Source organism: Melanerpes formicivorus, unplaced genomic scaffold (genome assembly GCF_026170545.1).
Source record: "Melanerpes formicivorus ecotype bairdi unplaced genomic scaffold, bMelFor1.0.p_v2 SCAF_3, whole genome shotgun sequence".
NCBI lineage: Eukaryota > Metazoa > Chordata > Aves > Piciformes > Picidae > Melanerpes > Melanerpes formicivorus.
The window spans coordinates 3,904,856-3,931,732 of NW_027142355.1; the positions used below are offsets into that span (position 1 = coordinate 3,904,856).

At 39.9% G+C, this 26,877-nt stretch overlaps 1 protein-coding gene across 5 annotated transcripts in view; it reads left to right on the plus strand.

Moving 5' to 3' along the window:
* PTPRZ1 (protein tyrosine phosphatase receptor type Z1) overlaps positions 1–26,877 on the plus strand; it is a 156,516-nt gene that overhangs the window by 90,072 nt on the left and 39,567 nt on the right. For 4 of the 5 annotated variants that reach the window (XM_068165185.1, XM_068165199.1, XM_068165193.1 and 1 more), the window contains exons 9-13: positions 7,052–7,236; positions 8,854–8,980; positions 16,743–16,786; positions 19,225–22,801; positions 26,471–26,615. In XM_068165185.1, coding sequence (XP_068021286.1) covers positions 7,052–7,236; positions 8,854–8,980; positions 16,743–16,786; positions 19,225–22,801; positions 26,471–26,615 — 4,078 coding nt within the window. The remainder of the gene's footprint in view (positions 1–7,051; positions 7,237–8,853; positions 8,981–16,742; positions 16,787–19,224; positions 22,802–26,470; positions 26,616–26,877) is intronic. The other variant, XM_068165208.1, reaches the window with a different exon arrangement.

Consider the following 26,877-nt stretch of genomic DNA (forward strand, 5'->3'; position numbering starts at 1 on the left):
GTGAGGTCACCAAATTCGTTTCACTTCATCTGCTGAGAAAGTAATAGATGGAAAGAATTCCAGAAGCCAGTGTCTGTTCTGTGTTTTACCTAAAACCTCAGGGAAGTTTGTGAAATATGATCAATGGATGTTGGGTAATGGGGACCAAAGTCTAGCACTAAGTATGGAAGTCAATGATTTCTTACTCACAAGTGCAGTGGAATAAATAGTAGGCATCTAATTTTGAAGCATTTTGTTGCTATTTGGGTGAGGATGCCTCTTGATTCTTAAACTCAGTTGTACTGCTCTGTGCTAAATTAGACATAGGTGTTCTTCAGATCAGAAAGAAGCATGGTTTCAATTCACCTTGGTTGGGAGAGCATTTGTGTTCCTGCTGGAAGGATCCATGTATGAAACTTGGTGCAAGCTAGGAGATGTTTGTTGTTCAGAACTGCTGAAGGGCTGAGCTCCCTGCACAGGTACATCACACTGTTTCACCACAGCACTGCAAAGGATAGCTTTACTGTTTTACATTTCTATAACCAGTCCATGACACCCATGTTCTCAGCTCAGATTGTCATGAACGCCTCAAGATGTGTGCCCAGAATATGCATATTTTCTCTTGCACTGGTCTAAGCCAAGAGATACCTCTTTTGGCAGTGGGGTTTTGTTTAGGTGCTAATTAGCACATGAAATTATGAAGCTTGCAGAAGTGTGGAACTGAGTTGCTTAGCAAGTTATCACAATTAACTAAATTTCTGTCTCCAAATAGACAGACAGTAGATATACTTGATTTGACCTAACTTAAAGAATGATTGTGCTTCCTCAAATCCCTCTCTTTAACTAAGGTCTCTGAGAGACAGCTCTGTAATACAGACCACCTCTTTATGTGTAGATGTCAGAAGACAATGAAACTTCTCAATCCTTTGTAAATAGACAACAATCTACAGTGAAGAAATGTCATAGGCAAAGGACCTTTGAAGACAGGCTGAGACTACTGGTTAGACCACACCTTGAGTACTGTGTCCAGTTGAGGGCTCCTCAATTTAAGAAGGACATTGAGACACTTGAAAGTGTCCAGAGAAGGGCAACGAGGCTGGGGAGAGGCCTCGGAGACAAGCCCTATGAGGAGCGGCTGGATAAGTTGGGGTTGTTTAGCCAAGAGAAGAGGAGGCTCAGGGGAGACCTCATTGCTCTCTACAACTCCCTGAAGGGAGGTTGTAGACAGGCAGATGTTGGTCTCTTCTCCCAAGCAACCAGCACCAGAACAAGAGGACACTGTCTCAAGCTGTGCCAGGGGAAGTTTAGGATCTAGGTGAGGAGAAAGTTCTTCACAGAGAGAGTTGTTAGCCATTGGAATGTGCTGCCCAGGGAGGTGGTGGAGTCACCGTCCCTGGAGGTGTTCTAGAGGGGATTGGACATGGCACTTGGTGCCAGGGTCTAGTAGTCATGAGGTGTTGGGTGACAGGTTGGACTTGATGATTTTTGAGGTCTTTTCCAACCTTATTGATTCTATGATTCTTCTGCCACTTGCAATTCACTTGCTTCCCAGGTGCTTGCATCACAGCCATGACCTTGGTCTTGATCTTGGAGCTTAGTCACTGCAATAACGGGTGCTACTTCCACCTGTGCCGTCCTATTTTACCATGTGCTGATACCTGAAGGAGCCTTCCATGTACTGCCCAAAGCAGCATGTGCATTAAAACCTTGGGATATTGCTTCCAATCAGTCCCATTTCTGCACTGTATCAGACACTGTGCATTTTCTTCCTTATTTGTGAGTTTAATATCCATACAGATAAGGATATTAGAATCTTTTCCTACACTAATCATTTTAGCATTTAAAATTAGAATGCACTTCAGTTTCATGTAATGATGAAATACATTGTATAGAGCATCCAAAATTTCTCAGTATGTGCACTTCTATAACACTGAGCAAATAGGTTTCAGTCACTGAGGTTAAAGCAAGTGTGTCCTTCACTCACATTACTGTGACAGTATGTATTCCAAATCAGATATTTAGAGTAAGAAATCATAGATTAGTTCTGGGTTTTCCAAACAAGGAGAGATAGAAAGGGATCACTAAAAAAGTTTTCCAGAATAGAATAGAATAGAATAGAATAGAATAGACCAGACCAGGTTGGAAGAGACCTTCAAGATCATCGTGTCCAACCTATCATCCAACACCATCTAATCAACTAAACCATGCAACCAAGCACCCTATCAAGTCTCCTCCTAAACACCTCCAGTGATGGTGACTCCACCACCTCCCTGAGCAGCCCATTCCAATGGGCAATCACTCTCTCTGTGTAGAACTTCTTCCTAACATCCAGCCTAAACCTCCCCTGGCACAGCTTGAGACTGTGTCCTCTTCTTCTGGTGCTGGTTGCCTGGGAGAAGAAATCAGTCCCCCACCTGGCTACAACCTCCCTTCAGGTAGTTGTAGGCAGCAATAAGGTCTCCCCTGAGCCTCCTCCTATCCAGGCTAAGAAACCCCAGCTCCCTCAGCCTCTCCTCATAGGGCTTGTGCTCCAAACCCCTCACCAACTTTGTTGCCCTTCTCTAAACACCTTCCAGCAAGTCAACATCCTTCCTAAAGTGAGGGGCCCAGAGCTGGACACAGTACTCAAGGTGTGGCCTAACCAGTGCAGTGTACAGGGGCAGAATAACCTCCCTGCTCCTGCTGGCCATACTGTTCCTGATACAGGCCGGGATGCCATTGGCCCTCCTGGCCACCTGGGCACACTGCAGGCTCATGTTTATCCTTATGTGCACTATGTAAATGTAACAACAGCATGTACACATATTTACACATGTTTGTGTACACCCACATGCACATATATGCAGACAAATGCAATTATAGGATTTGTTTAATTGGCAACATTAGAGCATTTGTATTTTCACATTCATTTTAATAGCACATGAATAAAATCACCGAGGAATCACTGAACTTAATGATGATATATAAAAATCATAACATGAATACCAAGAGGAAATAGCCTTATATATTTCATATTTAATATTGCAGAGTTTTGTAGTCAATAGAGAAAAAATAATCTTTAAAATCCCTCTAAGCAGTGTTAGACTAATGACAAGACTAAGTCTTACTCAAGGAGATAACTGAAAAATTACATTGTGTTGTGAAGCCTGGAATCCAAAATTTCTCCTGTTGGATTCAGTGTAGACTCTCATTAGGCAGTGGGATTAAGTGCTTGATTTATTCCTGTTACTAATACACAGCTTTTCTTAAACAGAGATAAGTTTCCTTAGAGGGCTAATAGATTCTTTCTATTCAATTATGAAGCACTTTCAGCAATATATTGTTAGAAATTTTCAGAGTGACAGCCTCAACATTCTTGGTGTATGAGCAGCACTGCCTTACTGAGGACATGGGAGGTACTTAATTCCTCATGCTTGCTTATCATTACAGGTTGGAAAAGACCTTTAACATCATTGAATTCAACCATAAACCTGACACTGCCCAGTCCACCACTAAACCATGTCTATACATCTTCTAAATATCTCCAAGGATGGTGACAGCCTCTTGCCTGAGCAGCCTGTACCAATGCTTTATGAGCATTTTGGTGATGAAATTTTTCATGCTGCCACATGAAGCTGTTTCCTCACATCCTATCCCTGGCTACTTGCCAGAAGAGGCCAACACTCACTTCCTTTGAGGTGATTTTAGAAAGTGATAAGCTCTTCCCTGAGTCTCCTTTTCTCCAACCTAAATGAGCCCAGTTCCCTCAATCTCTCCTCACAGGACTTGTGCTCCAGACCCTTTGTCAGCTTTGTTACTCTTCTCTAGACATTCTCCAGCACCTCAACGTCTTTCTTGTAGTGAGGGGATGAAAAGTGAACACAGTATTCAAGGTGCAGCCTCACCAGTGCCCAGTACAGGGGCAAGATCACTTCCCTACTCCTGCCAGCCGCACTATTTCTAGTACAAGCCACGATGCTTTCAGCCTTCTTGGCCGCTCATCACTGCTGTCTGTCACAGGTTAGAGCTGGGCTGGCCAGTAAATTAGTGACAGACACTCTCTATGAACATCTCCTACTGCTCCATCTCTCTCAAGAAATAGAGTAGACTGGGAATACTGAAGAACTACTTTTTGCAACACTGGCAGGGAATTGAAAATTCCCTTGAATACGTTAATGTAAATGAAGTGACTTCACGATTCCCACAATTGAAAATCTGGGTTTAAAAGACAAAATATCTCAAATCCAGATTCAACTAAAAGTAGAAGAAAGCAAAAAAATATAGAAAAACTCCTGAATTAATCCAAGTGCCATCTCAGAACTACACTTACTGCAGCTGTGTCAGTCTCAGAGAAGCTTAAATCCAGGCAAATCCTGGATAAATATGTATCTGAATAAGCCAATTTTTGGCATGTTATAAAGGTCTTTTTTTTTGTCAAAAATACAGCCCAGGCATTTTTTGACACTGATTTGGCTAATTTATCCTGGTGCTTCCAGGTGATGGAGCTCAATTTAGATTAAAAAACTCCAAAGTGACATGGGTAGCACTTTATTCTACAGAAGAATAAGTAAAGATTGCTTCATTATTATGTTCTGATATGCAAAACTAGCATCTAAGTACTCACCTGGCTAAAGCAGAGATATTAATTAAAGTCCAACAGAGACTTGAATGGGTCTCTGACTTCCAGTGACAGTATTTTGCTGCTCAAGACTTGTTATCCAGTTGACTATTTGTGACTTTAGGCTAGTAACAGACTCAAGAACTCCATTTTTTACAGTCTATTTACCCAGACTTTCTAAAAGTTAGTATGAGAGCAGAAGTCTTTAATCAGGTAAATTGTTATTTGATCTTCTTTCTTTTTGCAGTCTCTGGGGAGGGAAAATGTGAAAAGGCAGAAGCAAAGTGCCTCTGCGTTACTAAAACTGGCAGGAGAGTAAAGGAAAGGGCACAGGCAGGATGACTGATGAAGAGGCATCAGAGGAGCAAGGGATAACAATGTCAGAAAGAACCAAAGTAAAATAATATAGAATAGAATAGAATAAATAGAATAGAATAGAATAGAATAGAATAGAATAGAATAGAATAGAATAGAATAGAGCAGGTTGGAAGAGACCTTCAAGATCATCGCATCCAACCTATCATCCAACACCACCTAATCAACTAAACCATGCAACCAAACACCCTATCAAGTCTCCTCCTGAACACTTCCAATGATGGTGACCTCCCCGGGCAGCAGATGAGTGTTATGTAGGACTATTGTAGATCACTGCAGGGGTGATCATGATTGGTCATCAAAAAGAGGAGAACAAAAGGGAAGATAATATTTTCCTTAGGGGGGGAGGGGGGGGTGGGGAGTGGAAATTAGTTGGAAGAACCATCTGGGAATAAAAGCAGGGTGAAAGTGCATGCACCAATCCTGTACCTTGGAGAATTTTATAATGCTGCTCAGTTAGACTGACTGTAGTCAGAGAAGGGTTTGTAACAGAGAGAAACTTGGTACTTATACTGTGGAAAAAAAGCAGTTAGAGAGCTATTTTAAATACTTTTGAAAACAAATAGCTGAAAAGCAGTTTGATTAATTTACATTTTAAAAAAAAATAAAATAATAACAATTGAATCACCTGCCTCAATACTCAGAAGTGAGAAAGGAATCACCTTCACTGGCCTAACGATTTCCTTTTGCCATCTGGTGGAAATGAGGTGGAATTACAAGTTTGAGGTTTTTGTTTGTTGGTTTGTTTATTTTGAATTTAGACTTTATGTCAGTTAAATTATGTCAATATAATAAATACAATGGCATGTCAGATACATAGCACAGTAGATTGATAGTCTGCCAAGCTACAGTTCTACAGTTCAACTAAATTACAGAGCAATACTGCCCGTACCATTACCTCACTCATACACACCAATAAGAGGAAATCACTACTTATTTTCCATTGACTAGTTCTTACCAGAGCTGCTCAAAACTGCCTGCAGAAGGGAAGAAAAAGTTTGCAAAATATTTTTCTTGAGGGGCTTGAGCGCCCTCCTGTGTCCAAGTAGCAAATTGCAAAGCCAATGGGAAGACTCTTTCAAAATCCAGTATTGTCCATAAAAGGCATCGTCCTTATCGTGGTGTTTGCTCCTTTGCGAGAACTCCAGAGCATCTACACTTGTTTTCTTAACTTGCTGGATAGTTTGTTCTGCTTGCTTTTGCTAGATACCTAAAATTTGTTTTAAATAGATTCCGAGATGTTTAGAAATCTGTTTCCCCATTTATTCCTAACAGGGAATTATTATCCCTTGTGCAAAAGTCAAGCTAGAAGTTTTGTAATAAAAACTCTAATCATTTTCATGCATAAGATTTCATTACACTCTTGAAAGACTCATGTACTCTTATCAGTGATTTTGACAAGTCCTCTGGAGTGCATGTTCCAGGCTCTCAAAGAAAGTGTGCATGAGCCAGACCCAGGACTGCAGCACTCTGATCAGACTTTTCCAGCAAAAGACTAAGTGATGCCTTAAAATATGACATGAAATTGCTGCCTGCTAACCTAATAGTTTCTTATCTTCCCCTCTTTTGCCTTTTTCTTTTGCCTTTTTTCTCTTCTTCATGTACTACAAAAAGGTTCAAGCATCCTTGAGAGGACATGCAAGTGTGATAGGTTTACCTTTAAAAAGAATCTACTATAGATTATAGTCTATTATAGTTGGTGAGACAGTGTGCAGCTCTTATAATCCTACTCTGATAGACCCATAAAGACAGAGCAATAGTGGGGTTTTCATCGCCAGGACATAGATATGAATCTTTATCTTTTGTGTTTTGTATTTTGTTTCATGAGAAATTGATATTAATTTTTCACAAAATATGGTATAGAAAGGGAGGGACATGGACAGATGGACTCAGTCCTCAAGTAAATCCTGCTTTTGAAAGTCTGGTGTTAAAGTACTGATTCTGTTCATAATGCATCACATCTCAGGTAAGTGGGAAAAGTGGGGAGCTGGAAACGGGCATATGAAACACTTGCATTATTTTTCTCAGGAGATGGCTCAAGATCTTAGTGATCATTTGTATTTTTTAATAAAAAGCATATCCTTTTCCTCTTTATTCCAGTTTGCAGCTCAGAACCTGAAAATGTCCAATCTGATCCAAAGAATTATACCAGTCTTCTCGTTACATGGGAAAGGCCTCGGGTTGTGTACGACACCACAATTGAAAGATTCGCTGTGTTTTATCAACAGTTGGATGGAGAAGACCAAACTAAGCATGAGTTTCTGACAGATGGGTATCAGGACTTGGTAACTGTAAACTCTTCAAGTATCATACAGAGGGGTGATAGAAAACAGTCACTGTTAATTATCTTAAGGGATTAAACAGTAGCTGGGAGCTGATTCAATAAAAAAATTACTTCTTTGGCTGCAGCTCACAAAAGTTTTACTTCATTTTTTAGCTGCAAAGCTACAAAGAAGCTCTCTTATCCAGAAGAGAGAAGGGGGTTGCAAATTGCTTTTCTGTTTTGCCTGTACTATCCCCAAGTTTATGGCCTTGTCAGCTCTGTAGCTATGAAACCCTGAGTCAATTAATAGTGAACTGCACTTCACTGCTCTCTGATGTGCAAGAAATGACCTACACAAACAACTAATAAGACTCAGTAGAATCATACTGTTATAAATATTAATTTACTAATTAAAGCATCACAGTATTTTGCTAATGTGATCTGTTCCTCTGACCTTGTTTAAAAATACATAACTTAGAGATGATGTTACCTAAACTAAAGTTCAGCATAAAATAATTATATAGTTTGGTATCCTCTGTGTGAAAATTCTTAAGATATTTATTAAAGCTGACTGAAAAAAAAATGTTTGCAACAACAAAATATGACAAGCATAGATAAAAGTTCTAGAAGAAAGAACAGAACAGAACAGAACAGAACAGAACAGAACAGAATAGAATAGAATAGAATAGAATAGAATAGAATAGAATAGAATAGAATAGAATAAAATAAAATTAACCAGGTTGGAAGAGAACTTCAAGATCATTGTGTCCAACCTATCATCCAACACCACCTAATCAACTAAACCATGCAACCAAGCACCCTATCAAGTCTCCTCCTGAACACCTCCAATGATGGTGACTCCACCACCTCCCCAGGCAGCCCATTCCAGTGGGCAATCACTCTCTCTGTGTAAAACTTCCTCCTAACATCCAGCCTAAACCTCCCCTGGTGCAGCTTGAGACTGTGTCCTCTTGTTCTGGTGCTGGTTGCCTGGGAGAAAAGACCAACATCTGCCTGTCTACAACCTCCCTTCAGGTAGTTGTAGAGAGCAATAAGGTCAGCCCTCAGTCTCCTCTTCTCCAGGCTAAGCAACCCCAGCTCCCTCAGCCTCTCCTCACAGGGCTTGTGTTCCAAACCCCTCACCAACTTTGTTGCCCTTCTCTGGACATATTCCAGCAAGTCAACATCCTTCCTAAACTGAGGGGCCCAGAGCTGGACACAGTACTCAAGGTGTGGCCTAACCAGTGCAGTGTACAGGGGCAGAATGACCTCCCTGTTCCTGCTGGCCATACAGTTCCTGATGCAGGCCAGGATGCAGTTGGCCCTCTTGGCTGCCTGGGCACACTGCAGGCTCATGTTCATCCTACCATCAACCAGCACCCCCAGGTCCCTCTCTGCCTGGCCGCTCTCCAGCCACTTTGACCCCAGCCTGTAGCACTGCATGGGGTTGTTGTGGCCAATATGCAGAACCCAGCACTTGGATACGTTAAATCTCATGCCGTTGGATTCTGAAAGGAGTTTTACAGTTCATGTGAAAAATGTGTTCTGAAAAAAAATTAACAGTGCAGTTATGTGCAATCATTTCCAATTATTTGCAAGTAAATGGTTAATTTTTGTCTAATTTTTTTTTCTCTTTTAGGGGGCTATTCTAAATAACCTGTTGCCCAACACGAGTTATGTTCTTCAGATAGTTGCTGTTTGCTCGAATGGTCTATATGGAAAATACAGTGACCAAGTCATTGTCGATATGCCTTTAGAGGACCCAGGTAAGTGGGCTTTTGAGCTCAGTCATCACTTTTAACTGAAAATGTGTATTTGAAGGAATAGTTTGTTTGCAAACCAGTTAAAATGCATGACTGAAAACATGCTAGAATGAAATTTCAAAATCACTGCAGTTAACCTTCAGCATGTCCTTTGCTACTGATATTTTACATGATGTCATTTCCCATTTCTCATAAACATGACCTGCAAAAGACTGCATGTTAATTTTATTTAACTCCAAGAATGTTCTGGAAAACACCTACCTATCTCACAAGTGTATCTTTTAGCAATGTGATGCAGGGAAATAAACCCATGTTTGGTATTATTTCCTCTATCCAAGCGTCCTCCCAAAATCAATCCATACAACAGAAGTGTTAAGGAAACAATAATACAAGCCAAATAAACAACTTATAAATCAGTGCCAGTTGATTTTGAAATTTGCTTTCTTGTGGCTTCTTGGAGTTTTGATTTCAAAGGACTTACTGTGATGGAATTCCCTTCCTTCTTAATGCTTGCAAAAAAAAAAAAGATTGAGATGCCTAACAAACAAATCTTACTGATTTCACAGCCAGATTTACTTCTACCAGATGCTGGTAAATATGAAATAATTTAAAAGCATAGCATGAAGCTTGATCTTGTCCTTAATAATTTCTGACATTCTGTGGAAGTGTTAGCATCAGACCCAGTTTTTACTCAGAGTGAGTGAGAGCTGTATTTGTAATTAAGAGCCCTGCAATTAATCTCAGGAAAAAATATCAAAGGCTGATCAGGAAAGAAACCATTTTTTTTTTATCTAATAGCCTGGATTCTTATTGTTTATTTATGGATTCTGTAGGTTGACTTTTACACTTCATTAAGTCCTTAGCAATGCTGTGATGTACTTGGGAAAACAGATCAGCTTTTCATTTCAGGGGAGCTACATTCTGTTGCAGTGAGAAAGGTGTGATTCTCTGCCAAATGAGTTACGAAGTAAAAATGGCAATAGGCTTATAATAGTGTGGGTTTACTTGAAGGAGGGGGACAAAGGTTCAGGTATAGCACATATAAATTTTCATCTAACATTTAACTTGTCTTTCAAACACAAAGTATTACCAAAAAAAAAAGCCCAATTTTGGAGTCTTATGCTAATATCTACCAGGATTTTCCTATTTCTCTTCAGTTTTCTAAGAAGTCCACGTCAAGGTTCTGACACTTCCTGGTGTTTCTCTTTTCTGTTGCTCCTTTATCTATCTCTTAGATACTATATTCCTCCACTTCCTTTCCAGAATTTGGTGGGTTTGTATTTGAAGAATTTTCTCAATGAGAGCTGATCTCCATACCCCTACACCTATTTCTACATAGAAAAACAAATAAGCAGCATAGTTTTACCATTAATAAGCTATAGTTAAATAAAGTCAGTGCAGTGCTGCCCTTTAGAACCTCTAAAAACAGATGCTGCAAAACAAAATCTGGTGTAGGTAATATCCATAGCATAAATTACCCTGTTGTATCCCTGCTGTAAGGATGAACTGCATACAACCACCCTGCTGTGTGCCATGACCCCCTTTGGAAGGATAGGGTGAGTGCAGAGACCAAAAGGGAGGCAGGAGCACTGGGGCTGGGTAGCGGTGAAGCCAGCACTGCAAGCAGCACTGTGCAGTGCACGACTGGGGAACAAATTCAGCAAGAGAAAGATGTGGTGGGATCTTGGCAGTCTGCAGCTGGCCAGCCACTCATCTCAGCATCCCTGTTGTATTTCTACTGGTGTTATGCAAAGCAGTGTCTTTGCATTTTTTTCAGTAGAAGGAAGAGCTTTGAAAATACACTCTGGGAAACTCATTTCACTCAGACACACCACTCATTTCTTTTTGCTTACGAAATGATAAAGTGCAGTGCAAGGATATATGTGAAGTATAGCAGTAAAAATGGTATTTTTCTATTTTCTGCAATTTGAACATTGAAGTACATCTCCTTAATATGGCATTAAAGCAAATTTATATATATGTATATTCTTATCCTGTTTTCTTGGTTTTACATAAAGCATTGTAAAGAGTAGGGTTAAATAATCTGCATACCTGAACTGTGTGAACACCTGGAGTTTTTTGTCAAATTTCAGGCAATGCTGAAAATCTGTAATAGTTTCAGGTTTCCCTAGGGTTCTGCCATGGGTTGTATTGAATCTGCTGCTAATAATCAATACCATGCCACTGTTGTGCCAGCTTCAAAATGAAAGTGCTGGCTGGAGCAAAGAGAGGGACCTGGGGGTACTGGTTGATGGTAGGATGAACATGAGTCATCAGTATGCCCAGGCAGCCAAGAGGGCCAATGACATCCTGGCCTGCATCAGGAACAGTGTGGCCAGCAGGAACAGGGAGTACTGTGTCCAGTTCTGGGCTCCTCAGTTTAGGAAGGATGTTGACTTGCTGGAGTGTGTCCAGAGAAGGGCAAAAAAGTTGGGGAAGGGTTTGGAACACAAGCCCTATGAGGAGAGACTGAGGGGTTGCTTAGCCTGGAGATCAGGAGACTCAGGGGTGACCTTATTGCTCTCTACAACTACCTTAAGGGAGGTTGTAGACAGGCGGGGGCTGGTCTTTTCTCCCAGGCAACCAGCACCAGAACAAGAGGACACAGTCTCAAGCTGCACCAGGGGAGGTTTAGGCTGGAGGTTAGGAAGAAATTCTACACAGAGAGAGTGATTGCCCATCAGAATGGGCTGCCTGGGGAGGTGGTGGAGTCACCGTCGTTGGACATTTTCAGGAGGAGACTTGATGGGGTGCTTAGTTGCTTGGTTTAGTTGATTAGGTGGGTTTGATAATAGGTTGGATGCGATAATTTTGAAGGTCTCTTCCAACCTAGTCTGTTCTATTCTATTCTATTCTATTCTATTCTATAGAAAGCCTCTCTACCCTCCAGCAGATCAACTCCTGCCCCCAGCTTGGTGTCATCTGCAAATTTACTGATGATGGACTCAATGCCCTCATCCAGATCATCAATAAAGATATTAAAGAGCATGGGGCCCAGCACTGATCTTTGGGGGACAACACTAGTGACTGGCTGCCAGCTGGATGTGGCACCATTCACCACCACTCTCTGGGCTCGGCCCTCCAGCCAGTTACTAACCCAATGCAGTGTGCTCCCATCCAGGCCATGGGCTGACAGCTGGGCCAGGATTTTGCTGTGCGGGACAGTGTCAAAGGCCTTGCTGAAGTCCAGGTAGACCACATCCACAGGCCTCCCCTCATCCACCATCCCACACCCAGAATCCAAAAGCAGCAACTGGAACAGGAAGCCTCTCGTGTTACAATCTGTACTTCAAGCCCATTGATACATTGTTCCAGCCAGCACTTTCATGTTGCATCTGGCATGACAGTAGCATGGTATTGAATATCAGCAGCAGATTCAACTGAAACCATGACATGCTTTTCCTTTATTTTTCCTAAAGCTTCAAAATTGAGGAAGATTATTTCAGGTCAGATGAAGTGTTTCAATTACATTTGAAATTGAAAAATAAACCAAAATAAAATCTCAAATCCAACAGTTTGCATGCTTCAGAAAAACTGTTTAGAATCATAGAATCAATATGGTTGGAAAAGGCCTCAAAGATCATCAAGTCCAACCTGTCACCCAACACCTCATGACTACTAAACCATGGCACCAAGTGCCACGTCCAGTCTCCTCTTGAACACCTGCAGGGACGGTGACTCTACCACCTCCCTGGGCAGCACATTCCATTTGGGCTGCTCCCTACATGAAATGGACACAAAGTTATTGAAGGTATTTTGTGTTCTTTTATTTTGACACTTCTATAGCAGTACATCTGAAAGTGTCAGAGGAGGAAAATGCAGGGAAAAAAATCCCTCCCCTGTAATTAGTATGATTCCTATGGGACTATGGGTGTATGAGGGTTCTCTATTAAGTTCTATAGATGCTGTCTCAACTCTGGATATGATTTTAAAATATGAAGACAACTTCCATTAATTTCTAATATTAGTGTTTATTAGCATACTTACATTTACTAATTACTTACATCTGAATTAACAGTTGCAAATATTTCAAACATTTTTGTATATAATATTTTAGCGTTGTAAATGTTAAACAACAGATAAGAGAATGTCAACATCTAATGAGAAGTATGTTTGTTCAGAGCAACTTGCTGACTGCAACTATAACACCAAATTGGTTTTGTGATCTACTTTATAGATCTTGAGGCAAAAGGGGATTTCTTGGAGCTCCCGCTTGTGAATTTTTGAAAGAAAAGTTATCTTCACCATGAAGACATGAAATAAAATTGACTCACACATAGCATAAGCTAAAACTCATTTTCAAGAATTACTCTGAATAAGCCAGTTTAATTAAGATGAAATTCACTACAGTCACCTCCAGATCAATCAATCTTCATGTTAAGAGCTAAAGTGAGGCATGAATCATGCAGAAGCATTAGATGGGCCCTTTTCCAGGAAGAATCCTGCCTTTGAAGTAGCCACTTTTAATGAGGAAAGTTTCAGTGCACTATGCAACACAAATACAGCGTTCATAAAACTCAAGACCGTTGTTTTAGCCTTTTGCTTTTGAGATGCTTGCAGGACAGAATGTTTCTCATGACTTTTCCCCTGCCTGTCTGTCTGTCTCCCACACATGGTTAGTGAGGTCTGTGCAGGCTCCAGGTGATCCACAGAACAGGTTTAAACCCTGTCATTCTCAGCAGTGCTTAGTAAGAGGATCTCCTTTTGGGGCGTGCTGTCTGCCTCAGTTTGTGAAAGTTTCAGAAGCTCTCATACTGCATTGGCCAAGTGATCATAGTTGAGAACTCTGCTTTTTAGGTTGTTCTTAAATTGTCCACAAGGGCAGCCGTTAATCTTATGATATAGCATGTGTGCATATTAATATTGTTTCCAGTTAGTCACCAGATTCCCTACTTGATGTAGCTACACAACCTCCATTGAAAATGATGGGAATCATGTCCATAAAGTTTTAGTCAGCATTGAGAGAAGTCCGGTTTATATACCATTTTCCATTTGCTGTTAGAGCTGGATTTTGATTAGCTAAATAAAGGTGTGCTTTGACTCTAGATAACATTTGTATAGCTCTGAAAGTTCTGAAATAGTTTCTTCTGTAGTTACTGTCAGAGGAAATTAAACAAAAGGATCTCTCTCTCCTCACATCTTCCTTTGTGTAGACTCCAGTTGGTGTTTATCCAAAAAAAGCCATGCTGGGATAGGGCGCTCAAGTGCTGTCTCCTGCACAACAACTCATGCTGTCAGCAATGCTTTGTGAGAGTCTAACCATGCAATTTCTTTGTAACTTGTCTTCACAGGTTTTGTCCTAAAAAAACCACCCAGCATATCCTAAATGTTTCATTTGCAGGATGGTTTTTTTTCTGGTTTTGTACTGATAAATGTAGAAATCCGTTAACTAATTTAATCAGAAGCAGCAACCTTTCATTTTGTTCTTGCCTTCCCATTTATTGCTTCAGACACTACAGAAATAAAAGCAGTTTATGTTGTGCACATTATTTCACAATTGCAAATTGGATTATTTTGAGAGATTTTTCTGGGGAAAGATTTGCATTCAACATAAATGTAGGGAAATAGGTTTTGTTCTAGCCTGTCTTCACCTGTCATTAAAATGGACTTGGAAATGACCACTACAAAACTTTCTAACTAATGGATCAATTACTTTATCTTAAAATGTAAACTATAGAAAGTCAATATGTGGTTCCAGACAAAAAAAAAAATAAACAAGCTTGTTCATCAACCTACATCATTGGGTTGTTTTTTTTGTAGGGTGTGGTTCATCTCCTTTGGTTTGGGGGCTGTTAGCAGGTTTTTGTAATCTTCTGTCAAATCAAAAAACTCAGCAAAAGGATTAACAAGAATTCTATAAGTATGTGTCTGTAATGCTTCTGACAAATAGATGTTCTGTGACCAACTAAATTTAAATAGGCTTTGTAAAATGCCTGAAGATTTAGTGTTGTTTATATAGGCTTTATATATACTTATGCTAACACCTCTCCATGGAGACAACAGCAAAAAACTAGATGGTGGAGTTTGAGAGCTCATATCCTGCTATACATTTCTAGTACAGTCAGCACATTTTCTGAGTCTGAGTAAAGCTCAACTCAGAAAGAAAAGATAGAAAGTCTCTGTGTTAAAAACATTTTTCTGAGAACTCTGTTAAGTACAAAATAGGTGGCATGGGTCTGCTGTGGGAAGACCTTCAAACTAATATGTACAATATTTGATTTATATCATTGAGAAGCCAGGGAATATCATTCTCTCCTCCACCCCTTCCTCCCCTCCACTCCCTTCCCCACCCTGCCCCAGAGCCTCCTAGGCTTCCAGGAGTCAGAGGTAAGATAATTTTTCTCTGTCTTGTTAATGGAAGTTTAATTAAGTACTTGGTAATTTATATATGTTTTGTACAAAAGAAAATATGTGCAGACATTGTTTGCATGCTATAATCTACAGATAAAACTGTCTCAGCTTGTTGGTTTGGTAAACTTCATCTAACGTACATTACATATAATACATCTCAATTCATTTGGAAAGATAGATATAGACAGATCAAAGAGAATACAAATGAAGTCATAGATCCTCATCAGACTTTGCAGAGATGGCAAGTATAAAGATGTCATTTTTATACTATCATTCATAGTGAATTGAGGAAACTTCATATGGGAGTTGTGGAGGAAACGCAGACCTGAAATTGTGTGATGCTATTGCTAGAATCCAGGCTAAGAGACCAGTCCTCTGAACTTGTGCTAGCTCTGATAGACAGACAGAGTTCTGGAATATTGCTTAGAAGAAAACTTCAGAAAGATTCAGAAGGGGAGTGGACCTTCCTGTAAACCTAAGGAGCAGTAAGATGAGTTAATGCTATAGAAGGGCTATTAGGTTTCATCACTGGAGACCTATGCCTGTTCCTACCAAAAGTTTCCAGGTTTCATGTAACCTGCTTTAGATCCTTTCTTGCTGGCCACCATCAGAAGTACAATATTGGATTTGGCCAAAAAGATAGAGACAAAGAAAGTGAGAGACTACTGCTGAACTTTGAGAGAACGATTTTCACCTGGGCTATAGGAGATTGATTTCTTGATCCTACATCTGCTATTTTTGAAAAGCTGGGAGGCCTCAAAATCCTTCAGAGTAGCTCTTTGTGGGGTGTCCAGTAGCTGTTTTTTAGGGACACAACTGAGTCCTTACATTAAATCAAATGGAGTAGTAGTTTGAAAAAGGCCATGAGCACTGGACTGTAATATGAATGGGTCTCCTTGGTCTGTCCTGATGGGGGCAGGCAGCCTACTGTGTGCATGATTGTTGTGCTAGAACCTAGTTCCGGGCCTGGGTGCACAAATGGGGAATTTACTGCATGAAAATTACAGAACAGATAATTTTGCAATAGTATCTTCAGAGCTCTCAGATTTGAGAATCAGACTTACCTTTTTTCCTCTCATTTGTATTTCTGCTCTAAACTGTGTGTTCTTATAGCAAAAGCTCTCATAAACCTGTTTATCTCTTGACCAGGATGTAGTTTCTCAGTGGAGACCCAACATGTGCTGCAGTATCAAACAAGAGCCAGGCAAATAGCGGGGGGGGGGGCACAATATGCACTGTCTAGATGAGCTAGTCCTCGACCCAGGTGATTGGCCATTTCTGCAAGCACAGTTCTGTAAGACATCTCAGAGTGGGTCTCAGTTTACTTATTAACCAATCAGTTGAGTCCTTGCAGAATTAATAATTCTGTGAATTTAAAATGTTGGATGATGTGGTATGTATTTTTGTTTTATAGAAGCTGACCTCATTCCTGAACTGAATGAAACTGAAGAATATGAGGTATAGCATTCATTTCTTTTTAAGAGAGTGTTTCAGCTAGATTTGACATTCTGTGAACATTAACAACATATTGTCTCCAAGTGAATATATTGTCTGCATTTATATATACATGCATATATATGTATATACAGCCTTCTCTTTCACCTCTGTTTCTCCCTAGGTAATCATAGACATACCTCACTATTTAGTCCTACATGGAGAAGTGAGGCATGTGACAGGATATGCTGGAGTGTTATTGAAAATGGGCCATCAAGTTACTGTCACATCTAAATGATGTCTGACAAAACTGTTCATTTAGCAGAATCAAGCCTGTATTCAATTTTTTAGTTAACACCCAGTGTTAGATTTTTTTTAGTTAATTTAAAGAGAAATCTAACTTGGGCTTTCTTATGGTGGTCTTAGCATATAGTAAACTAAACTAAGGGAGGAAGGCAGCTGTTCTTATTGATGGGATTCATATGTGCCTGCTATCAGTGTGCTATTGGTTGAATTTAGCCATTATTCCACAATTATATTATGTTCACAGAGTTTCTTGAACTCAAGCTGGAGTTTACAGTATAAATCTGTTTTATGTAATTTTGGATGATTTTATTATAAGCTCTGCACGATGAAGTTTTCTGCAGTCTCTAACAACAATTTGACAACATAGACAGGTCCTTCAGTGATAGGTACTTTTGTATCAAGTAATACCTCAGAATTTTTATTTTTTAGGTTTCAGCCTAGGGCCACAATGTTCACTGAGTGGCAAGTCCTCGTTACTTAACTAGAGACTGCCTGTTCTTACTTATCTGGCTATTTACCTCGTCTTGTATTTCTGAACAATGAATAACCAACGATGCAATTATTTCTCTGCTGTTCTGTGTGTGTATATCTAGATTACTATATTGCACCTGTCAGGACAGTAATTGACTACCAGTGGATGTAAATTGATTCTTGAACCAAGAAAGTTTAAAAGTACAAGGAAGCTTAAAAGTACAGGCATTGCCCTGCCTAAGGTAGATTTTCAGAGACAAGGGTCTGGCCAGGCCAGGCCTGAGGACACACAGTCTATGTGCTGCTGTCCCTAGATTTTAGTTATTTAGCATTTGGAATGAAATCCAAACCCAAGAGTCATGTCTGAGTTACCTTACCTTGTGTGAGTGCACCAGACATTCCTGTTACAAAAAAACAAAGGGGATTCGGTGTGAAGCACAGCTCATTCCTAGTGGTTAAAGCCCATGTTCTGATGAGACTAGATAAAAGCCAACAACTATTAGCTGAGTGCCCCAACTAATAGTTTATTCAGGAGCACTTTATCTTTCTATCAAAGGCTGTTGAGAGAGAGGATTTCTTAGGCTGATAACAGTGTCCCAGTCTCCTGGGTGTTTTCTCTCAGCATTATGCTTTTGAATAAAAACAAGTGGGTATTGCCACCACACCACAAATCCAGATCTTCAAAAGAAAATGGAATTGCAGCTGTATTTTGTGTCCTGCTGTTGACTCTCCCTATCAAATCAAGTCCCTTCAGAAACTGCAGGTGGCCCTCAGCCTAGCTTGCAGAGTTGTGCTGGACAGTTTTTATTCTGGTGCAGTTCTAGATAGGGACACATCACAGAAATGTGGGTGCTGCCGTGTCTAGGTTACAAAAAGTTACAAAGAAAAAGTTGGGTGCTTCCACATTACGTTTTTTTATTTGGGGCAGGGAAGCTGGAGAGGAGACGAAAAATTTGAATTTAGATCCTCAAAGACTACCTAAATCCTGATTATATTTAAGTATCTCCTTTAAAATATTTAATTATTTATTTTTTGATCTCTCCTTGAAAGTCACACTGTTCATGTTCAGCAAACAAAGGGTCGTAACAGCGACTGAGTGATATCACTCACGATACTAGCAAAACTGTTACAGTCATGCTGACCATCCCGAAATTGTCATCTTGTGCAAACTCTGAGGATTCAGCAGGTTTAAGGACAGGTCATAAATGCATTTTACAGATTTGTTGCTATGACAATTTAATCAACCTCAGAATATCAGTGCAAAGCTCTAAGTCATTCTAACAGCACAACTATTTTTCACTGATGTGTGCTGCATATACAATTGCATTTTACCAGGAAAGAAGTAGAGCATTTTTTTGTAAGGTAAATGAATACTGTGAAAGGTTTCTGCCTTTCAACCAGACTAAAAGTAACATTTGTTTAAGAAGTTGTTGTGACACAGGGTTGGTGGGTTTTTTTGTTCATATTGCAAATAAGCAATATTTTCAAGAGAGAAAAGGACACCTGTTCTTGTAGTTCAGTATTCAGCTTCAAGACCAACAAACTTCTCTAATGTTACCTTGTTTTGCCTCTCTTGTTTTTGTGGAGCCAGAAAAAAAAAAATATTATTGAAGTTTTTGGTTTTCATTTGTCTACAGTGTGTGTAAACATTTTAATTGTCTCTGGCTATGATATTTTTTTCAAAGGATGAAGTTGATGAAAAGGAAATGGAGGTGAAGGGAGAAACTGCAGTGAGTCCTAGCACTGACAGTACAATAAACCAAATGAAGAAAGATTTTCAGGTGACTACATCCAGCTACAGTCCAGAAAAAATGGGGACAAAGCCAAATGAAGCTAAAACAAATAGCTATTTAACAAGAGAAGAAAGCTTGCATGGTAAGGATGATGTTTTCAAAGCAGTTTATTACCCTACTTCACCACCTGTTAGTGAAATACCTGAGGAAGAGGAAGAGCCTTTTCTGGAATCCCAAACAATAACTGGAATTCCTCCTAAACTCACTGACTCCACCAAAGGCATTGAAGAAGAATACATATACCTTGCTTCAGGCACTGAACCAACAAGAATAACCACTACTGGCCATAGTGATGAAGATTTCTTGTCTCCTTTAAAACCTCATCGGGAATCTGATGACTTTTGGAGTTCTGTTTTTACCACTTCTTCAGCACAGTTGGTTACAGAGGAGACATCTCCAGAAGATGCTCTTCCTTCAGGAAGCCCAGATATAGGCATGCAAGATATTCTTCCTCAAGGCTCCGTTAAGTATGTTTTAGGAGGTGTAACACCCACAAGCTCTGATGAGCCTCCAGAGCATACTTCTTCCACCGATGGGAGTGTATGGTTTCATAATTCTACAGACCTGACAACTCAATCTGTTGGTACGTTGGATAACAGTCAGCTGTCTCAGGCCAGTTACACTGATGCTTATGTAGAAGGATTAAAGCCAGCTACAGTGCCCTATTCCAGCAGCCCTGTGGTTTCTCAAGACACTTCAGATGTGGATTTAGAATTGCCGCATTACTCTACCTTTGCTTTCTCCTCTGCTGAATTATCACCTCACTCTGTCTCTTCAAGCTCTGGAGAATATGGTTCTGCTTCTGCTGCCAGTGAGGTACTCTCTCAGACAACTCAGCCAATCTATAATGGTGAGATACCTCTTCAACCTTCCTACAGTAGTGAAGTGTTTCCTCTAGTCACCCCTTTACTGTTTGACTCTCAGATGCTCGACACTACCCCTGCTACATCAGATAGTGATGTGACCTTGCATGCTACACCTGTATTTCCCAGTGTTGCTGTGTCATTTGAACCCACCCTGTCTTCCTATGATGATGTACCTTTGCTTACATTTTCCTCTGCTTCCTCCAGTAGTAAAATGTTTCACCGTTTGTATACAGTTTCTCAAATGTTTCCACACAGTGCTACTCCGGCTGTTGCAAGTGATAAGGTGTCCCTGCATGCTTCTTTGACATTGGCAGAGGGTGATACATTAATACAGCCAAGCATTGCTCAATATGCTGATGTGGCGTCACATCAGACTACTCATGCTGCTTCAGAGACACTGATATTTGGTCATAATAGAACTCACATGTTTTCTCAAGTTGAACCATCCAGCAGTGATTTAAATATGCATGTACTGTCTACAATGTCTGAACTTCCTTATGCTTTGTCTAGTAATGTGGGCTCCCTCCAAAGCTTTACTGTTTCCTATGACTCCACAGAATTTGTGCATGATTCTGTTGACATATATCGTCAAGATCCTTTATTTAGCAGCCGTAACAATATACTGATGCATAAACCTTCTTCTGTAATGCCACAAGCTGATACTTTGCTGCAGCCTACGCGCTCTCTATCTAGCGATGTGGATTGGTCTGAAGCATACTCTGGTAGTGAGTCCCTTTTGCCTGATACAGATACTTTGACAGTACATAACATTTCTTCCTCTGATTCTGTAGATGAGATAATGTATGAATCATCTGGGTTTAGTGATGTTAATAAGATGCTTCCAAAAGGTGATGTTATATATGGAGATGAGCGAGAACTGCATATTTCCTCTTCTTTAAGTGGAATGGCTTCCAATGCTGAAAGTAAAGCGATACCTGAACTTTCTACATCTGTTTCTAATAATGATGTAATTAAGCAGAATACATCTCTGCAAGAAAGCCCACTTCCTGTTTCTAGCACAAAGGGAATCCTTCCAGTCTCTCTTGCTTTTCCCACTACTAAGATATTTGATCATGATATTGGTAAACTTACAGAAAACCACCTTTCCGTTCAGCCTTTGCATGTTACAACTCCAGCCTTTGATGACACTTTGCTTAAATCTATGCTTAGTGCAAGCTCAGATCAAGCTCTCTCTGCCCCTGCTTATAGTAAAATGTTATCCTCGACTCAGCTGCACTTTTATGAAACCTCAGCTGCATTAAATAACGAAGTGTTACTGCAATCCTCCTTCCAATCTTCTGGCGATGGCACTCTGCTTAACACGGCTGCAGTTGTGCCTAGTGATCCAATATTGGCTGAAAGCTCCAGGGTTGATAAAGATAGTTCTACATTTGACCAAATATTGCACCAACTGGCACCAGGTTCTGCTACAACTGAAAAAATGCTGCGTTCTACATCTGCACCTTCTGTTACTGATTTGTTGTCAAACACTCTTAGTAAGCCCACAGCATCACTTCAAGGTGTATCTGTTTCTTATGCAAGTGAGGAATATGTTTCATCCAGTTTGTTTAACGGTGAAGATGTCCAGCAGGTTATGCCTTCATTGTACGGTAGTGATGTTTCATTCCAGCTGACCAGTTTAGAAAATACAAATGCCTTTCCCCCCCAAGCAGTGAATGCTGCAACAACTCCCTTCCTAACAGGTGATACAGTGCCACCTGTAGCTACTCCTGCAGAGAGCCATATCTCTTCAAGTGGTTTTGAAAGAAGTGAGGCTGCCAGTGTTTCTTCAAGTTCTACACTTGGTTTTGATCCTGTTCATATGCCTCCAGTTGTTTTGGATTCTGACATGTCCGTTCATCACACTCTTCCTTTACCAAATACACATATTTCTGTGATGGCTGTTCCTCCCCAAAGTGAGATCCCTGTAACTCTGAGTAAGTTGCTGGTTCCTTCTAGAGAATCCTCTGGGTTGTCTCCCAGTATCATATCCAGTACCGATTTGTGGCCTTCTGTAGTTGAGGATGACTACGATGAATATGATGATGGCTTCCCTGTAAGTAACTGTATCTCATGTACTTCCCATAGGGAAGCTGAGGATATGGTAGAACAGGAACAAAATGCAAAGGGAAACAATTACAAGGATCAGAGTAACCTAATTATAAGCTCACATTCTGAGAAACCTGAAGAAGAAGAGAAAAATGCTCCTGCTACATCAGACAGTCAGTCAAACCATACCACGGACAGACATAATTATACATCCATACTGACTTCAACTGTGAGTGTGATACCTAAGAAGCACAACGACCCAACAGTTTTGGAGAACCACGTGCAGACTGCTAGTATCCCATTGCAGAACACATCAGAGTCTAAGTCTTGGGCTGTTTTCACAAGTGATGAAGAAAGTGGTTCTGGGCAAGGTACCTCAGATAGCGTTAATGATAATGAAACTTCAACAGATTTCAGTTTTCCTGACCTTAATGAGAGAGACACTGAAGGGGCAGTTGAAGCAGGTAACTCAGAATTAACTCCTGGATCATCACAGTCATCAGCCTCATCTGTTACTAGCGATCACTCATCAATATTCAACATCTCTGAGGCAGGTTAGTTATGGATATCCATAAGTCTAATGAATGCCATGGAAAGCTGTGAGGGGATACTTTTGTGCCAGAGAATGAGAAGGTTTATCTTCATATAATAAGAGGAGAACATAACAGTGCCAGTGGGTATGATAAAGAAAGAGTTGGGGAATGGGGTGCATGCTGAGCTGGCTATCTTGTGAATGCTATTTCTGGCTACTTAAAACTGCACCTGAAATATGCTTCAATGAGAAGATTCATGCTCTGCTTCCGGACAGATGCATACTGTCAGCAGACACTGGGTGATGCACAGTCTAAAACCAGAATTTGTTTCAATGTTAATTGCTTGATTTTAATTTCAAAGCTTAAAGAGGGACATGAGTTCTCTGTACAAAGACAAGTGCTGCCCTTATGGAAACGCACCGGAGGAAACTGTTCCTCTGCTAGAGGAAACATACCTCTGAGATTCTGGTTTTTAACTTACAGCAGCACATTTCCTCCTTGTGTTTGCTTTGTATTTTCTGAGATGTATTGAGCAAGGAAGAAGATGCTTCAGTTTGATTCTGATTCATCTTGACTCACAAAAGCATTCATTTTCATTCTTATTCTGTATGCCACCTTCAGATTTCAGTGAGATGCAGACTTTTTGTGCCAGATTTGCATATTTCCAAAATACTTAGAGCAAGGTCCTGTACCTGCTAATATTTTGTGCTGTTTTCTGACTCGGTCATCTTAAAGTCAGCAAGAGTATTTGTGATCTTTGATTCCAAGAATAAGTTCAGAAGGCAAAACTGAACCTCACAGAGATAAACCCCTGACAAATACAAAGCAATTCCTTTGCATTTAAAAATGTATTGTAGAAAACCTAAAGAATTCAGGCACATAATTTGCATTGCCTCTTATTAAGAGTGTTGAAAATCCAAGAGTAAAGTCAGAAACAATTGATGACATTGGGGGGGGGGGGGGGGAGGGGAAGGGAGGTAGGGGGAAGGGACACCAAACAAGGTTAAACTCCAACAAAAAAGGTTGAATTGGTATTTTAGAAAGTAAATTGAATTTCCAGTCAGTACTCACGGCACCTGTAGAGGGCAGTATCATTCAACTAAACGCTCCAAGAACTGGCCACCCGCAAAGCTGGGTGTTTTCATGGGGTCCTACAAATCGCAATTAAACCTCGTGAGATCATTATCACTCGTGAGCCACAGTATACTAACATAAAAAGTTAGGAAAATTACATTGAGGTTACTAGAATGTGAAAAAAAAACCCAAAACCAAACACATAGCAGATAAAAATCAAAATAGAAAATACATTGAAATTAGCAGGAATCCTGACAAGATAGGGGTTATAAGACTAAGTGAACTAGTTCAGCAGGCAAATGGGTATGACATTGTGTAAAATGCATAACATTTCTTTAAAAATCAGCAAAAAATAACATCAACATTTAAAACTCTATGGTAATCATGTGAATGAGTATTAGCAGAAAAGATTTGTAGTTTATTCAATGGGAGTCATTTGAATTATATTATCAGTGATAGTAACTCAAAAGTTATTATATGTTACTGGGAAAGGAGGAGGAGGAGTACAACAGGCTTAGAGTTTGTCTTCTAGTTGTTATTGAAAGACACTATACAATATCATTCCATGTGCATTATTTTTCCCAATAAATGATGCCAAATACTGTCTTTTAATAAACTGGACATTCAATCTGAGCATGTCTAACATGGTCTCCTGTAAATCAAAGACATCTTTGCTTATTTCAGCTATAAATAAATGAAACCAAAAAAACCCACCCCAGAACAAAACAAAAGCACTCTCAGATGAGAACTTACTATATATTACAGTGAATTCATCAGAAATTGATGACCTTTCTTGTTGTGACCATTGCAGTCATTTCAACTTTGCAGTCTGTCTAGCATAATTATACTTGTTCTGAACTAGGGCTTTCTTCATAACATCTCTCTTGCTACCTAAACATTTCAACTACATGTGAAAAAAAAGAGAAAGTAATATAAATAAATACACATATCCATTATTATTATTAAGGAGGAAAGAAATGCACTATATATCTATATGACTGCCTTTTGGAGTGGTAGACATGTAGGCAAGGAGCCCCCAGTTACAGGAGAAGACTGCTCTTTATTCCCCAGAGCATGAATTCATGGTCATGCAGTTTGAGGGAACCCTATCATCACACAAATAAGACTGAATTGTACCCTCTGAGTTAGAGATGAATAAACAACTGTGAATGCTTCAAGGGGATTGTATTCTCATCTCTCATAGAAGAAGCATAGTTTCTTCTGAAATCAACAGGAAACACTAGTTTGTAGCCTACTCACCAGAAACTCTGGTTTGGATTTTTCAGAAGGAACTTGTGCCTGCAATCACTTTGCTCACTGAGCTACAGGATTTAAAGAGCAGTGATTGATTTGGGTGTTGGAATACTTTGAACTAAAACCAATAAGATGTCTGCAAGATCAGAGCCTAGACCTTTTGGCATATATGACTTGAAAGCCCCTAAACTCAGGAAAATGGAAGCAAGCAGAGAGCTGCATGGAAAGCTGTTTGGTTTCTGGTGTCATATTTAGTGCATGTATTTGTTGTCATTTGGGTAGTTTGGTTTGGTGTTTCGTTTTTTTTTTTTTCCCAGACCCAACTTCATTCCCTGCTCCCTTTTGTCAAAGCTTTTTATTCATGTAGAACTGGCCCCTTGAAATCCCAGCGGAGTGTAGCTGATTTCTATACAGCAAAATCCTACTCCCATACAGAACATTCATTGAATTAGGACTGTTCACCAAAGCAGGAAACATTCTTGGAAAATCTAGGGGGTTAGTTCTAACAAGTGCAGAAGTGCTTATTTCTGTGTTTTAACTCACACATTGAAAAGAATGTTATTTTGCCTCAAAGTCAGTTTAAAGGTGTTGTTTACTTCTGGAGATGTGACAAAGCTAAAAATCCAGGATTGGTCTCATCATCTTCCCTTACTTAGTGAGATTAGAAAACATTATTTTGATCTTCACACAGATTCCTGTGCCCAAATATTCCTGTCATTCATCATTACAAGGCTGACAGAAACGTGACATCAAGACAATATGTAAATAAGTTGGATCACCTGTAAATACAGGGAGAGGCAATTTAATTCTGGCTGCAGTATAGTCGGGGGAGGCAGAATGTGTCTAGATGGCAAGTTGCAGAATGGGCAATGCATTAAAATGCCAAAGCTTGGCTGCAATTGGGGAAGTTCATAGGGGCTATTTTAAGAAAATGTTAGCCAGATTAGAAAAGAAAGGCAATTTTAGCCATATTAGCCAGCGCTAATATGAGTGACAGTTAAACAACAAAATATTATTACACATTCCAACATTATATATTCAGATTCCTTAACTCAGTTGGCTTTCAGCTAATAAACAGATGAAAATAAATTACTTTCTTCTATATTTTAACACCAATCTGCTATTCTTACAAAGAGAAGTCTCCACTGCTGGAAGGCTGAGTCACCTAAGCTTGAACACTTTGCTTTACCTTCTATCTGCTTATTTTCTGTAAGCTGGTTTGCAAATGTATACACTTTCTGAAGGGCATAGTAAGCAATACAGGTAAGTGATATTAAGTAGGCTCATTATAAGACACATTCACATGTGTTGTGCATTTCTCAGAATTTAAACATGGAATGTTTCAATTTTCTCTGACTGCAGAGGCAAGTAATAGTAGCCATGAGTCTCGTATCGGTCTAGCTGAGAGTCTGGAATCAGAGAAGAAGACAGTTATACCACTTGTGGTCGTATCAGCCCTGACTTTTATCTGTCTAGTGATTCTTGTGGGTATTCTCATATACTGGAGGTAAGTTGTTTTTCGGTTGGTTTTGGTGGGGTTTTTTCTCAGTTCTAAAGAGCTCTTGATTTGAAAAAATGTGATGACAATATTGAGTTGGTTTACAGGAGGGAGACTGGATCTTTTCTCTCACCACATCTTCCTATTATTCCCTGTGCTGCAGTGACACAAAGCTGGTAAAATAAGGTGGTTATTTTTGTCCGAAATGCTCAGCTGCAATTCTTTTGGGTTGCAGAGGGTTGAACCATTGCAAATATTTTATTTCCATATG